Below are 13860 nucleotides of genomic sequence, written 5' to 3'. Positions count from 1 at the left end.
TATAAAATATCCAACTAAATGCTACGAATTAAATCATAAAAAATAAATGCTTGATAGGAAACTATATCAATGATTGGTTAAAAACTGACAATATATACTTAATTTAAAGTCAAGTAGAAATATTTGAACATGTTCCATCATTGTGTTTATTTTTTTTTATCTCATTAAGAATAAAATTTGAAATGCCAAGAACTTAGAAATTGCAGGATATATAAATAAAACTAACATTATATATTTATATGCCACATCATTGGATTTTATGCTCAAACAACAATGTGATAATTGCATTTATTTGCACCCCCCCCCCCCCCCAAAAAAAAAAAAAAAAAAAGAAAAAGAAAAAGTCATACTTAGTAAGTATACTTTTGGCCCTCTTAACAATTAGCGGTCATTAACAAAATATTTATTAAGCTTAGTTTGTTGCACAATGGATCAAGTTCAACCATCAAAATAATAAATAAGATTTTTATCAAATAAAATAAAATAGAGTTTTTATTTTTTTTTAATTTTTGGTACAATGGTAGTTCATGTCAACCTAGCATGAATACTACCCTTAGCATCACTAGAAAACAGGCTACATAAAGGTAAGGAGAGAGAGTTGGGCTCAACCCATAGAACCTCTCTCCAATGGTGAGCAGCAAAGGAGGTGATCCAGTCTGCAGTCCTGTTCGTCTTCCGAAACACATGGGCAACCTGAATCGAACAACAACCCGCTTCTAACCTCTGGATATCCCTGAGAATAGGGTGGCCATCTTCCTGGCGCTTGACCGTACTTAATTTTTCATATTATCACATACAATCACAATTTGTAGTGAGCTGCGATCAACTCCCTTCAATCTTCAATATGTGAGGCCGAGAAGAAAATTGTATGAGATTATCAATAATTAAAAGCCAGAAACAAAATCCTGAGAGAGAGACCAACAGCCCTCTTACCCTTGCCATCCAACAATTCAATTATCGCATCATATGATAAATATTACATTCTAGATAGATAATCATAACATTTATTAAAAAGATAAAGAATTAATTATAATATTTAGAGATTAAAAGAAAGTTGAGTGGGAGGGAGGAAATCAACAACAATGGGGGGCTGTTAATGTGAGAATCCCTAGGAGGGAAGGAGGAAGAGAGAGAGGTGCATGCTTGTTGTTTGTCTCCAGAATCGTGGAAGGAGTGATTGTGGAGTCATGGAGGACAAGAGAGCATGCATGGATGAAATTGATCAGAATCTAATCTCTAAATTAATTAGAATTGATCATATTTCTCCAACATGTACCATTATTTAATTCGATTCTTCTCGTAGTTGATTAGATAAAACTATTTTTTAATTAAGTCTTTAAATTTGCTCAATGTCATATTAAAAACTACTTGTTCCTAATGTATAAATTCTATCAAGTAAAAGCATGGCTAAAAAATTTGAGACGAACAAAATCTATTTTTTGGATACTAAAGTATCCATAGTAAAGTAAATTAAATTTTCTCTATATCGAAAGCTATGTTGGATATAGAATATTAGATGTTGAGCACATAGAAAACCATCTAATTTCAATGGACTGGGGCGACTCGAGCGGTTGGGTCTTCCCATTTTAACGAAATGGTTTTTGATTTTTGAAAAAATGTTTGAAGGAGATAGCGACACATGTTTCACGCGACACCGCCCTCTCAGAATCTATTAAGACAAATGACACGAACGGCAAGTATTTTAGTAATTAGTACGAAAAAAAAAGCTAGGGAGGATCCATCTCTATCGCCATCCAGATCACCGCTCTAATGAAGACCAAGGAAAATGGACGACCGATTGAACCCGGTATGAGCCACCTCATAACCGTCCGCTTGTCTGGACTGACACTGCTCACTCTCCCATGTACCATCCCAGTTTTCAAAGGCCGGTGAATCTACCTGTCGGTGATGGAATCAGTTACGGATGACATTATTGAATCAGTATACATTACCGTTCGAACATAGTGCTTTATTATCCGGAGCCCAGGATAGTGCTGGATGACGGTACACAAGACAGTACAGACTTTGTTACATGAAACGCGCACTACAGGATAGTGGCAGTAAATGGCTGCCAGTTGTTTGACATGTTGGTTTCGAAGGCAGAGTTACGAACTATCTAGGTGAATCTTCAACATGCGTGGATGATACTGCAGGCCAGTTCGATTATTCTGAAGGATGACTCGGCCACGATTATCGGATGGATTTCAAAAGGAATCGAGGAGTCAGAGCACGGACCACTTCTTGATCCGGAACATAGGGATAATGATGAGAGATGAGAGGCCTTACATGCCAAGCATGTATTCAGAGAAGTCAATGGGGCGGCCGACTGGGTGGTTGGCTATGCGGCCCACCATTTAGGGTACATCTTTTGGTCAGGAGGGAAAGGGCTGTCAGTAGCATTCCGCGAGTTGTTGTATTTTAAGCTTGTTGGATATATTCATACAAGATATAAGAAAAAAAATATTTTATTTATTTATTTATTTTAGGGAATAGACACCGACTTGACGTCTCTCTCCTACTTTCCCATCCGTCCTTGGCACCCTGTGAACGTGGAATCCGCCATTGGAGTTCGAGAGAGGTGAGGAGCAACGGAACGGAAATCACGGGGAATAAAGTGGGGGCTATAATGGCAAGTGCCGGCACTGGGAAGGGGCCAGTTGGAACGGGGGCTAGTTGAAGAACCCTTCGCTCTCTCTTTCTCTCTCTCACACTCTCACTACCACTTCACTGTCACACATACTCTCTTCTTGGCGAGAGACCAGAGAACAAAGCGCGGGCGAAGAGAAGAGGAAATAGTACGTAGAGAGAGATGCAGAGGCGCAGGCAAAGCGCTAGCAGCCTGTCCCTCCTGCGGTGGCTGCTATCGTGCGCTATCGGCGCGCTTGCCCTAGGGGCGCTCATGGCCGTCCACGTGTTCTCCTTCTCCACCGTTCGCTCCCTCTCCGACGCCTTCAAGCTCCCCGAGGCACTCGTCACCGTCTCCCCCCTTTCTTTCTTATTCTCTTTTCTACGATTCCATTTTTTTTTGAATTTTTTACACTTAGATTGAGCCCCATTTGCTGTCGTTCAATTCATAGAAGTGCTACAATGTAAAGGAGGTTTTTTTTTTTTGTTGTTGTAAGATTTAATTAACCAGGATTACTATTTCAGCAATTTTGTAAGTTTTTTACTGATTTATCTACATTTGTTCAGGAAAAAAATGGGAAGAAATAGAGGGTTTAAGAGGACTTATGGTTTGGATTATTGTTCTGCAGAAATGTGAGATTGGGTGCCGGAGGTGGAGCGGCGAGCTGAGGTGGGCGCAGGAGTTCGCGCCGCCCAAACTCTTCAAATTGCCGACTTTCACTCAGAAGGTGAACCAAAATCATGTTTCTTGAAGCTCACCATTCGTAAAAATCATATCTTGTTCCAGTACAATTTAGCTTGTTTCGATCCAAAAGCTTTCGTTTTTGTGATACTGGCGAAGCAATGGCTAATAATTTTCATAGATCTTAGCTAGTCTTTTGAGATGCAAAGAAGTCATCCCATCTATTTCATTGCTGTTCGCTTCTCAAGACTTGACAGTTGGGCGGCGCCAAAGGGGTTTTGCAATTCAAGAAGCTGTGGAAGCCTCCATCGAGGCGTGATTTCGTGCCATGCGTGACACCCAGCTCATCATATTTGCGTAAGAGAGTTCCACACCTGTCCATTCTCTTTTTTGTGACACCTTTCTGTCCTGGTTCCTTGTTGGTATGACGGGGTTTGATACTTTTCAGCTCCTTCTGACTCGAAAGGTTATTTGCTAGTTTACGCCAATGGTGGGTTAAACCAGATGCGAGCTGGGGTGGGCACCTCTTTTCCTCAGTTTTGTCATCCATTTTGGTTCCCGTTTTTGGAGGAACTGCTATTCAAAATGCTATCAATTGTTCTGTTTCTTAAGTTTCTTGCACTACATCCAAATTCATTTTCCATTTGGCATTGGGAAAAAAAAAGGTTGCTGTATAATTGGCTAGAGAACTAGGTAATGGAAACCTCAGGTATGTTTTACTTCATTAAGTTGAAAATGTCATTGATCCTGACACCTGTACAAGGTTTCTAGAGCAAACATCTTCGGCAATATGTATCACTTATTTGTTTGTTAAGAAGATGAGATATTGTGTTTTTGGGGTTACATGAATATGAGAAAGGAGGAATGGCTTCTGACTAGATACAATGAATTCTGACTACTTAGATTACAAGATGAAATTATGTGATGATGTGCAAGCATCAGGATACAGATTATATTCTGTAGCATGTCTGTTTCTCTTTCAGGCAAGGCAATCTCTTACATACAAGCTTCTGCTGTTTTGGAGTTGTTTGTGGCCTTTGACTTTGCACGTTATAATGCAGAGGCACTAAATACTCCTCTGCAGCCTATAGCATGTCTTTTTCCAGCTAACAAGTTACATATGCCATGTGCCTGCTTCTCCATGTAACAATCAATTTCTTTGCATAATTAAGAACCATTTCTAAATGCATGGTTGGAAGTAAAAAAGAACAGAAAAATACTGGTAAATATTCAATATGTAATGTTAAAGATGAACTAAGAATTACAGTTGGATGGATCATTACTCTCAAAACAGCTAGAGAGTTACGAGGCACTTAAATAGCTGCACCAGCTTAATGCTTATTGCCTTACTTTTATGAAATTGATTAAAAAATAGATTTTCTATTATATATATGCAATAACATTAGGTTCTGTGTAGGGGTGAATATTATATTGTCAACATATTATAAAAATGTTTTTGTCTGTAATAGGTACTACTTGAAATTTTGTTTCTATATCATCACATTGATTCTATGCTCCTTCTTTGCAACAACAATATATATATATATATATATATATATATATATATATATATATATATATATATATATATATATATATATATATTAAAACTTTAATGTAAAGGAGGGTGGATCTTATTCAAGATTTACAACATGGCTGATAGTCAAACAGCTTTCAGCCTCACCAAGTTCAATTTAATTGCACAGCCAAGTCCCTTATCACAATGGTCTTCTATGTTTTTTTCTAGTCAAAATCTTGACTTAATCAGCCTCATAACATTTTATGCAAACCTAGCTATCTTTAACAACTAACTGAGACTGATTTTTGTGTTGGATTGCATGTTCCTGAAGTTCATGCTACCCCAGAAACTGCATCCATTGCTTTATGTATTAATGATAATTGCAAGCATGTTTTCAATACCTTATACGTGACAGACTTGATGGGTTCTTTAAATATGTTTCTCCACTATAGATCGATTAATGGCTGGAGCTACTCCCAACTCACTGATTATCATTTACATCCGTGCTGGATAAGAAAGTTCGCACATCTACATTGTCAAGTAATAATGTCAATCAGAGCAGGTTACAGGAAATTGAATAATAGTCAACTGCAAAATCCTACCCAAATCATTTCCAGTTCATTTTAAATTATGTGTTATTGCATACTACCAACATGCACATGCAATAATTGCGCTTTGAGTTGCCTCTGCTGGGATGAGGCTTAAGAACAATCACAACACTGAGATCATATATGTTCATGAGGTATTGCCACTGCATGGAAGATATCTGTTTGTTAGATCATCATTTGACATCACATCTTCTTTTTTTGTGCTTCTTCTTCTTCTTCTTTTTAAGTATAAGTTTGTGATCTCTGTTTTTGTATTTCTTTCGAATCATGCTTCTGTACAATATATGGCATCATATAGAAGTTATCTCTGTAGCACATCATCATTTACTGTTATGTAGCCTTTCCTCATGCAAGTAAATGCTAGGAGGCGTAAAACTTCTATTCTAAATCAAAGGCTTGGTGAATTATTTCTTATTTTCTGTTTTCCTGTTTGTTTATTGGTTGATCATTCAAGGACATAATCATTTTGAATGGCAGATATGCGACATGGTAGCTGTTGCACGTTTAATTAATGCCACACTTGTTGTTCCACATCTCGATAAAAATTCATTTTGGCAAGATTCTAGGTACATTCTTTGTTTCATAAGTGCCTTTTTTATATGAGTCTGTAGGTGAAAACTCCCTGAATGCCTTTCTTTTTGTAGTTTCCTTATATATGGGTGGTAATATACCCACATGTGCATGCAGGGGAATATCACCTACATGGTTTACAGCTTCAGATCTGCTGTTGTATGGGACCCACCAATATTTGGTGCAGGACCCACTCAGTAGCTGCACTGCTGTGCAAGCATGTATGTGACTTTTCCCTGCACCCATGTGTAGGTAAAACATCCCTTTTTATTTTTTGTTATTGTTTTTAAAAAAGATTGCTTCCTATGTTGATGACTTTGTTGTTCGATGACAGCAATTTCTCAGATGTCTTTGATGAAGAACATTTCATCCATTCTTTGTCAAGTGATGTTAAAATTATAAAGAAACTGCCAAAGGAGTTGAAGGGAACTACCAAAGTCATCATGCAATTTAGAAGCTGGTCTGGGGTAGAATACTACCAAGATGAGATATCTCGGTTGTGGGATGATTATCAGGTAATGCATTTTATAAGGGAATCTATTTGTTATCTTTCCTTCACTGTTCACTGTGAGTTGATAATTGGTGGCATTCCTGATGCAAATGCTTTTCTTAATAGGTTATTCTGGCTGCTAAGTCTGATTCTCGTCTTGCCAACAACAATCTTCCTCCTGACATTCAAAAGCTTCGTTGTCGTGCTTTCTATAAAGCACTTCAATTTGCTCCCCAAATTGAGGCACTGGGAAAAGTAATACTTAATCCATGTTTTTTTAATTCCTGTTTTACCATATCATAAACGACTTTACTACTATGACTGTCATTTATGTTTTCGGTGATGTTAAATCTGTAGTTATTGGTGGAGAGAATGAGGTCCTATGGTCCATATATTGCTTTGCACTTACGTTATGAGAAGGACATGCTTGCTTTTAGTGGCTGCACCTATGGCTTGTCTCCTGCTGAAGCTGATGAGTTGGCAAGAATCAGGTAAAAGTTTCATACAAGGGTTTTTGTAGATTATTGTTTGACCTAATAAAATGTATAACTAGTTCAGTTATATTAACTTAGACCTGCTATTGCTTCATCCTGCAGAGAGAACATTTCATATTGGAAGGTGAAGGATATTGATCCCCAGGAACAAAGGACAAGAGGGTACTGCCCATTGACTCCAAAGGAGGTGGGAATTTTTCTTTCTTCTCTAGGATATCCATCAAATACTTCTGTATATATTGCAGCAGGAGAGATATACGGAGGAGATTCTCATATGGCTGAACTCGAAGCCCGCTTTCCCATTATAATGAGCAAGGTACAAAGAATTATGTTTGCTGTAACTAGAGGCTGCCTATCTTAATTTCTGCTTTTTTGTGCACTTAATATTGTAGCTAGCATTGGTTTGACTTTGTTATTAGTAGACTGTATAGTTTGTTCACAGTTCCTTAGTTTTGTAGCATATACAATGAGCATACCATTTGCATTAGTTTATGGCTATTTTAAATTTTTCATTTGTGGACTTTTTCAGCAAAAGCATTAGTTTTGATGCAAATTACTTTTTAGAAATGTTACTGCCTTGGTTGGCAATCACCTTAGATTGCAAATCCAGTATTAGTCTACCATGGATATCCTATACGCAACAGCTAAGTGACAAAAACATCGGACTCTGTTGCTTCATAATCGCTCCAGATACATGAAACAGGTTTAGAGATTAATAGAAAGCAATATTTTGAAAGAAAGCCTACAAGGAAGAAAAACCCATAGATGCAATTTTTGCTTAAACCCACCCATTTTCTTACGTCAGGAAGACCTTACTAAAAGCAGTTAAGAAGGTTAAAGAGTTCTACACCTCATCATCTGTGAGTCTTCTTCTGCTTGATGCCCCATACTACTTTAGCACCAAAATTCCATGACCATAAGCCTCTTCTACCAGGACTTATTAAATCCTGCCATTTGTGAAGAAGAAAGCTACTTAGAAGTAGTAATTTCAAGCTTTGACTCTACAATTTGCCATTTGAAAGCCTGCAAGAATCAAATGATCCAATAATCGCTAGTGTTCTACAAGAATCCCTACCAAAGACCACAAATGATGCCAGATGGTAAGAGGTTAAGCGAAAGAGGGGAAGGAGATCGAGATAAGGAAGTAAATAGGAAAAGAGAGATAACAAGTGGAATTTACCACTAAATTCAAAGAAACTTTAGTATAAGGTTCATTCCAAATCCTTCACTGTCTTTCTTTCCTTGTATATAGATACAAGATGACCTTACATATCCCACTGCATTAATACTTGAAACTTTATAAGATATAAATAAATAAATACTTTTACACACCATGCATGAATCATAATTTTTGTGGTTCAAATTTGGCCCGAGGGTGACCATGCCGGGGGAGTCGAGAGAGCTGCCGGCCGGAGCGGAGAAAGGAGAGCCACCTCCCGTGTGACAGCGTACCTGCACAAAGCCTCACTGGTGGTTTCGGTGAGGGCCCTCCGATGCTCAAGATAGAGTGGATCTTGGTCCAAAAAGTTCCTTAGGCGTTACTTGATGGGGCTATTTATAGTTTCCGTAGAGGTGCCTAGGTGGCGAAGGTATGGCCCGTCCTCATCATATGAAGAGATGGCTTTTAGCAAAATGGCGCGCAGCTAGAGCTTGCTTGAGGCTTATGGCGTAGACCGTTTTTGTGAACAATAAGGTGTTGGTAGATGTGGCAGGGTATGGCTGGAACAGCATGGCGTCGTCCTTGGTTGTCGTTGGCCAGCAAGCAAAACATGACGCGATGAAGTTGTAATGTACGGCCACGTATGCGGACGTGGGCGAGGTCGAGCTTGATGAGAGGTCGCATCATATACTCGGCGAGGTTAGCTCAGTGGGCATTAAGGTCGGGCTCGTTCGGGGGCCGCGGCATATGTTTAGTGAAATCGGCTTGGCGGGTGCTGAGGTTGGCTTGGCCTTCCCAATTCTGAGGTCTGTTCGGTAGGGTGCCCCGAGCTCGAGGGTCGGGAGACGTTGTTGGATAGGGCGCCCCAAACTTGGCCGGAGCGCATCGTCGAATATCAAAGGCGCCCCGAGCTCGGGTCGGAGCGTGTCGGCAAGTATAAGGGTGCCCCGAGCTCGAGTCGGGGCGTGTCGGCGAATATAAAAGGCGCCCCGAGCTCGGGTCGGGGCGCGTCGTTGTTTAGTCATGCGGTTGAAGGAGTTCTTTGGCGCGCATTCGACGCAGCAGGGCGCCTCGAGCTCGGGCCCGGGACATCATTATAAGCATCAGAAGAGGTTGCTGCAGGTCGTAGCAGTGGAGAGATCCGACCGAGGTCGGCTGAGCCTTCGGCAAAGTCCAAGATCGGACTGGCTCTTAGCAGGACCGAGGTATGGCCTGGTCGGTGCTGAAGTCTGCCCGGCTGGAATGGGATGATTCCTTGTCCTGAGCAGGACGATCCATTTTGCCCCCCATCAATAATTAATAATCTTAGAAATATTAAGAGATATATTGAATATCAATAACACATAATTAAAGCATAATAACCACTAGCTATTAATAGCATAGCTAATACTATGCTTTGATTTCTTGAGTAAATTACAGGCCACTCTAAAATGGGCTGAACCAAAATAGACTGACCGATATAGTTGGTCTATCACTTCTGTGGCAAACACTTTTGCTGCATCGAACTCATTCCCGAGCTTTGTTAAGAACTTGATGGTGTGGGCCTATATATGTTTTCTACCGTGCTGTCCGAAATCTTTTCTTCTTGCACCTCTCATTCAACATCTTCTGTCGCAAGTGATGGTGCGGTCCTATATGATTTTGTTCAATAAAGTGAATAAACTCTTGCAATATTTTTTTCTACAAGATTGTGGTGGAATCAACATGGGTGTAGTAATAACAAATAATGAGCAGATATATACTCCTTGCAAGTAAGGATCTTCATAATCTTTGTAGGTATAGTGAGGAGAAACATGGCCATTTACCAATATGACTCTACCCTTCAGTCAAAACCTTTAAAGGATCAAAAGAATTAATCCTCGTGATCAATTTTAAGATATAATTTCTTGGAATTGAGTTCTTGGTCGAACCTGGGTTTAAGTTTATGAGTCCTAAACAGATTCAAAATTTCCAAACCATGCAATAATCCATCCTTATAGTGCATGCAGATTGGTAACTATTGCAAAATTAAGCTTCCTCCTCCTTACTGGCCTTTGGTTCCAAAGATTAAAGAAATTTGTAAACAGATCGAAGCATGAGAGACTGCACAAATACAAGACTACCCAAGGGGGTCTATGGGTAAGATTGTGGTGATAAATGATTAGACAAGTTACTAATTCACCTGCTCAAGGCTATTCTAACTTTAACCAGTCTAGTTTTATTGTTTTTGGACCAGGTTTCAAACTTTTTCACCACCTTTTGCTCTCAGTGATTAGAATGAGTCAAAATAATAACTGGGTTAAATAAATAATTAGCATGGGGGGATTTGAACTCAAGACCTCCAGCAAACATACATGTTGACTTACCAATAAATCCCAAAAGCTTAAGCTGACAAGAAAGGAGTCAGCAATGTATATCAGGCTTAACATCCTTTCATGTGACAACATTTGAGCGTGCCTTGCCCAGAAGCCCTACTATAAGCAATGGAAGCGTTAATTAATAGTTTAATACCCCATTTTCAGTAATTTCTGTTATCTAGACAATCATGTTCACCAAATGGTTGAATATATTGCTAGTTCATGCTCCAGTCTTACCAGGAAGCAGATATTTGATGATGTCAACATAGTTCTTTTTTGTGTTTTTTTTTTACTGAACTGTGAATGGTTCTCATCTAATTAGGTATACTCAATTTAAACTGTGGGCATGTTTGGTTTTCACTGATCACTTTATTTGGTGATGAAATTGAATTATCTAACCTTTACTAGTCGATAAGGATTAATCAATGTTATATATCTAAGTGAATGAATTCAAATAATTGATTTTGAAGTAGCACATAAAGGTGTTCTGAAGGAAGCTACAGAGTTTTACACTTTCTTTATGATCCGTAATTTTGTGATTAGCATAATTTTACTATTCTATTTTAAAGTTTTTAATCAAAAATATACTGGATGTGAAGAGAAGCATGTGTGTTTGCATGTTTTCTAGTTTGGAAAGCACCATCTATGAGTTGGTCCTTGCATTGGCTCTCACAGAATTGGTTAAGAAATACCATTCCTTATCATTCTTCCTGAATTGATTAGTTTATTTAGGTGACTATTATCAATTACATTGTTTCTTAATTTTTCCTTGGAACAGTGTTGCAAATCTTGTTTTGCAATCTTAAATGCAGTATATGGCTGCAGAAGATTAATGCACAAGATAAATGTACATCAATTTTTGTCAAACTGTTTAGATTCTTTCTTTAATGACCCTCAAACATGTTCGCACGCATCTCGTTATATGACAGGTCCCAGGTTCAAACCTAGTGGTGGTGAATAACCACCATAATTCTCAAAAAAAAAGAAAAAGGAAGAAAAAAAAAGAAACTCAAACAGGTTGTGTATCAGTTGTATGAAAGCCTCATCCTGGCTGTGTGATGCCTGTGAGTTAAGACTGCATGGTACCATTGTCTGATGCAGGAAACAAGAATTATCTCTTTATACAATGCTTCACATAATGCTAGGAGAATATTCAGGTTTGTCTAGGCCTTCACAAGTCTCCTATAGTTTCACAAATCTCTTATAGTTGTTTTGAAAAGCCATGAGCCAAGTCTCTTTCATGGAACCCACCTATTTCCCAGTCACTAGAGACGCTTGGAATGAATCTGTCGCCATACCATCTTTATTGCTTAGTTCTTCATTTCTCCTTGTGTTCACTTTTTTTCTTATCTTGTTATGTCAAATTTTGTTAGTACTTATGCACTTAAAATCTCGAACCTTTTGGCAGGAAAAATTGGCATCAGCAGATGAACTCAAACCCTTTAGTCATTATGCCTCACAAATGGCAGCCTTGGACTACATTGTATCAGTGGAGAGTGATGTTTTCATCCCCTCATATTCAGGCAACATGGCAAGGGCAGTCGAAGGTCACCGTCGTTTCCTAGGCCACAGGAAAACAATTACTCCTGACAGGTAAACTTGATGCATGCGTGCATATATGCTGTTTGTTCACAGGATGGACCCCCAAGTTTACTTCATTGTTTCCAAGCAGAAAAACACTCGTTCGTTACTTTGATAAAATCAACCAGGGGGCTCTCAAAGAAGGGAAAAAGCTAGCAGACACAATCTTAGAAATCCACAAAAGACGGTATGCAAAAGTAAGGGAATCGTGTTTGCATTGCTTTCATGTTTTGATGCTGATGTTTTCCTGATGAATTTTGTAGGCAAGGGTCTCCACGGAAGAGAAGAGGACCCATTTCTGGAACGAAGGGTGTACAAAGGTTTCGGACAGAAGAACCATTCTATGAGAACCCTCTTCCTGATTGCTTGTGTCGGAGGCAAGAATCTCAAGATTGGAATGGTTCTTTGGCATGGAAGACTTCTGCAGTTCTACACAAGCATGGGACAGGTCAGTAATTATATAAAGGCAATTTATATCCTGTTAGTGGATAATTTGGCATGGCAGATCCCCTCCAGCAGCCCAGCTATCATTGGGCATAACGAATAACCAAAGGTGGTAGAGCTTGTGGGATTTCAGGAGTCCCGTGGGGTTTGCATGTTCTGAGCCCATAAGCTGTAATGGATGAGTGTAAATGCTGATTGTCTGTCTACATTGTGAGAGTGCAGCTGTGATAGATAAGGGATCCAAATTTTGGACATGTATCTATGCAAAGGAATTGTCTGGGATTTTTAGAATGGCTTGATTGAGCCTAACAGTTATCCGAAAATAATAAGCATATTTGTAATATAATTACATCAAGGCAGCAAAAGAACAGAAATAAAATAAAATAAAAAATACAGGCCCAACAGGTGTCTCTCTCTCTCTCTCTCTGTTGTGTTAAATTCAGGTCTTATTTATCTGTATTATTATTTTTTAAGAAGTTTGCTTTTGTAATGATTGGTTAGATGACCTAGGGCTTTGGCTCTCTCATCTTCGATTTCTGAGGGTGTAGCCTATCGTTGACCTTGCATCATTTAAAGACATGAATAAGTATCTAAGCTCTTGATGATGCTTATTCCTTTTGCAGCATCTAAGCTCTGTTGTTTTGCACATAAATTTTTTTGATGACAATGGTGGGAAGCATTTCATGTAAGTAATTGGAAAGTTAGCATGTCAAACAGTCGGGGAGTTTGTCTTCTTGAGCGGAGAGCGGAATTGTAAAAACCACAACTACGTTTTCCATTTCAACTTTTTTTTAAGCTTAGGTTTCTTTCCAAGCTCTACGCTACTAATATGATATGATCTATTACTGCCGGGAAGCCTTATACAACGTATTGCCATCAAGGAAGACATATACATGATACCATTACAAACGACGATATGCATGTCCCATAATGCAACCGAGACAAATTTTTCTTCATATAAGAAATAAAGTCAATCTGATTAATGATTGGCAATAGCTTTTTATTTATATAGTTTTTTTTGGGAAACTTGTCCACGCGGTATAAATATTGTGCGGTTCTCCAATTTATCAACAAAGCACAACCGAAATATCAATGAATCCACGCATTTTGATGTTGAGCAGAATTAAAGAGCTGCTCCTTGCAACCTCAAAGCTCCCATGGCGACGTGATCGAAGCAACCTCACATATTCTCTATTGATAGTACATTAGCAGAAGCCATGTAGGAAACATCTCCCATACAAGATAACAAATTCTAGACAAAACAGGAGGATGCCGACAACCCAAAAACACATCCATCCATGCATGCATATAGTAGCCAACCAAGTTAACTTATAAACCAAAAATAGAGAGCC

At 38.9% G+C, this 13860-nt stretch overlaps 1 protein-coding gene across 1 annotated transcript; it reads left to right on the top strand.

Annotated features, from left to right (window-relative positions):
- The first annotated feature begins 2522 nt into the window (after positions 1-2522).
- Positions 2523-12928, top strand: LOC103701780 (O-fucosyltransferase 7-like). Its single transcript, XM_008783952.2, has 12 exons — positions 2523-2965; positions 3255-3353; positions 3565-3664; positions 3756-3823; positions 5912-6000; positions 6339-6519; positions 6621-6749; positions 6852-6985; positions 7091-7304; positions 11892-12076; positions 12156-12251; positions 12328-12928. Exons 1-12 carry the CDS (start codon positions 2810-2812, stop codon positions 12518-12520), a joined length of 1644 nt encoding a protein of 547 aa, XP_008782174.2. The 5' UTR covers positions 2523-2809; the 3' UTR covers positions 12521-12928.
- The last annotated feature ends 932 nt before the right edge of the window (positions 12929-13860 follow it).

The sequence above is a fragment of the Phoenix dactylifera genome, chromosome 9, assembly GCF_009389715.1.
Source record: "Phoenix dactylifera cultivar Barhee BC4 chromosome 9, palm_55x_up_171113_PBpolish2nd_filt_p, whole genome shotgun sequence".
NCBI classification, from domain to species: domain Eukaryota; kingdom Viridiplantae; phylum Streptophyta; class Magnoliopsida; order Arecales; family Arecaceae; genus Phoenix; species Phoenix dactylifera.
Note: the sequence above shows the minus strand (reverse complement) of the source record. Positions and strands in the feature narration are given on the sequence as shown.

Coding starts and splice junctions, on each gene's coding strand:
- LOC103701780 (XM_008783952.2), top strand. CDS start 2,810: ATGCAGAGGCGCAGGCAAAGCGCTAGCAGCCTGTCCCTCCTGCGGTGG. Junction 3,354..3,564: donor TGCCGACTTTCACTCAGAAG/GTGAACCAAAAT, acceptor AAGACTTGACAG/TTGGGCGGCGCCAAAGGGGT. Junction 6,001..6,338: donor TCATTTTGGCAAGATTCTAG/GTACATTCTTTG, acceptor GTTCGATGACAG/CAATTTCTCAGATGTCTTTG.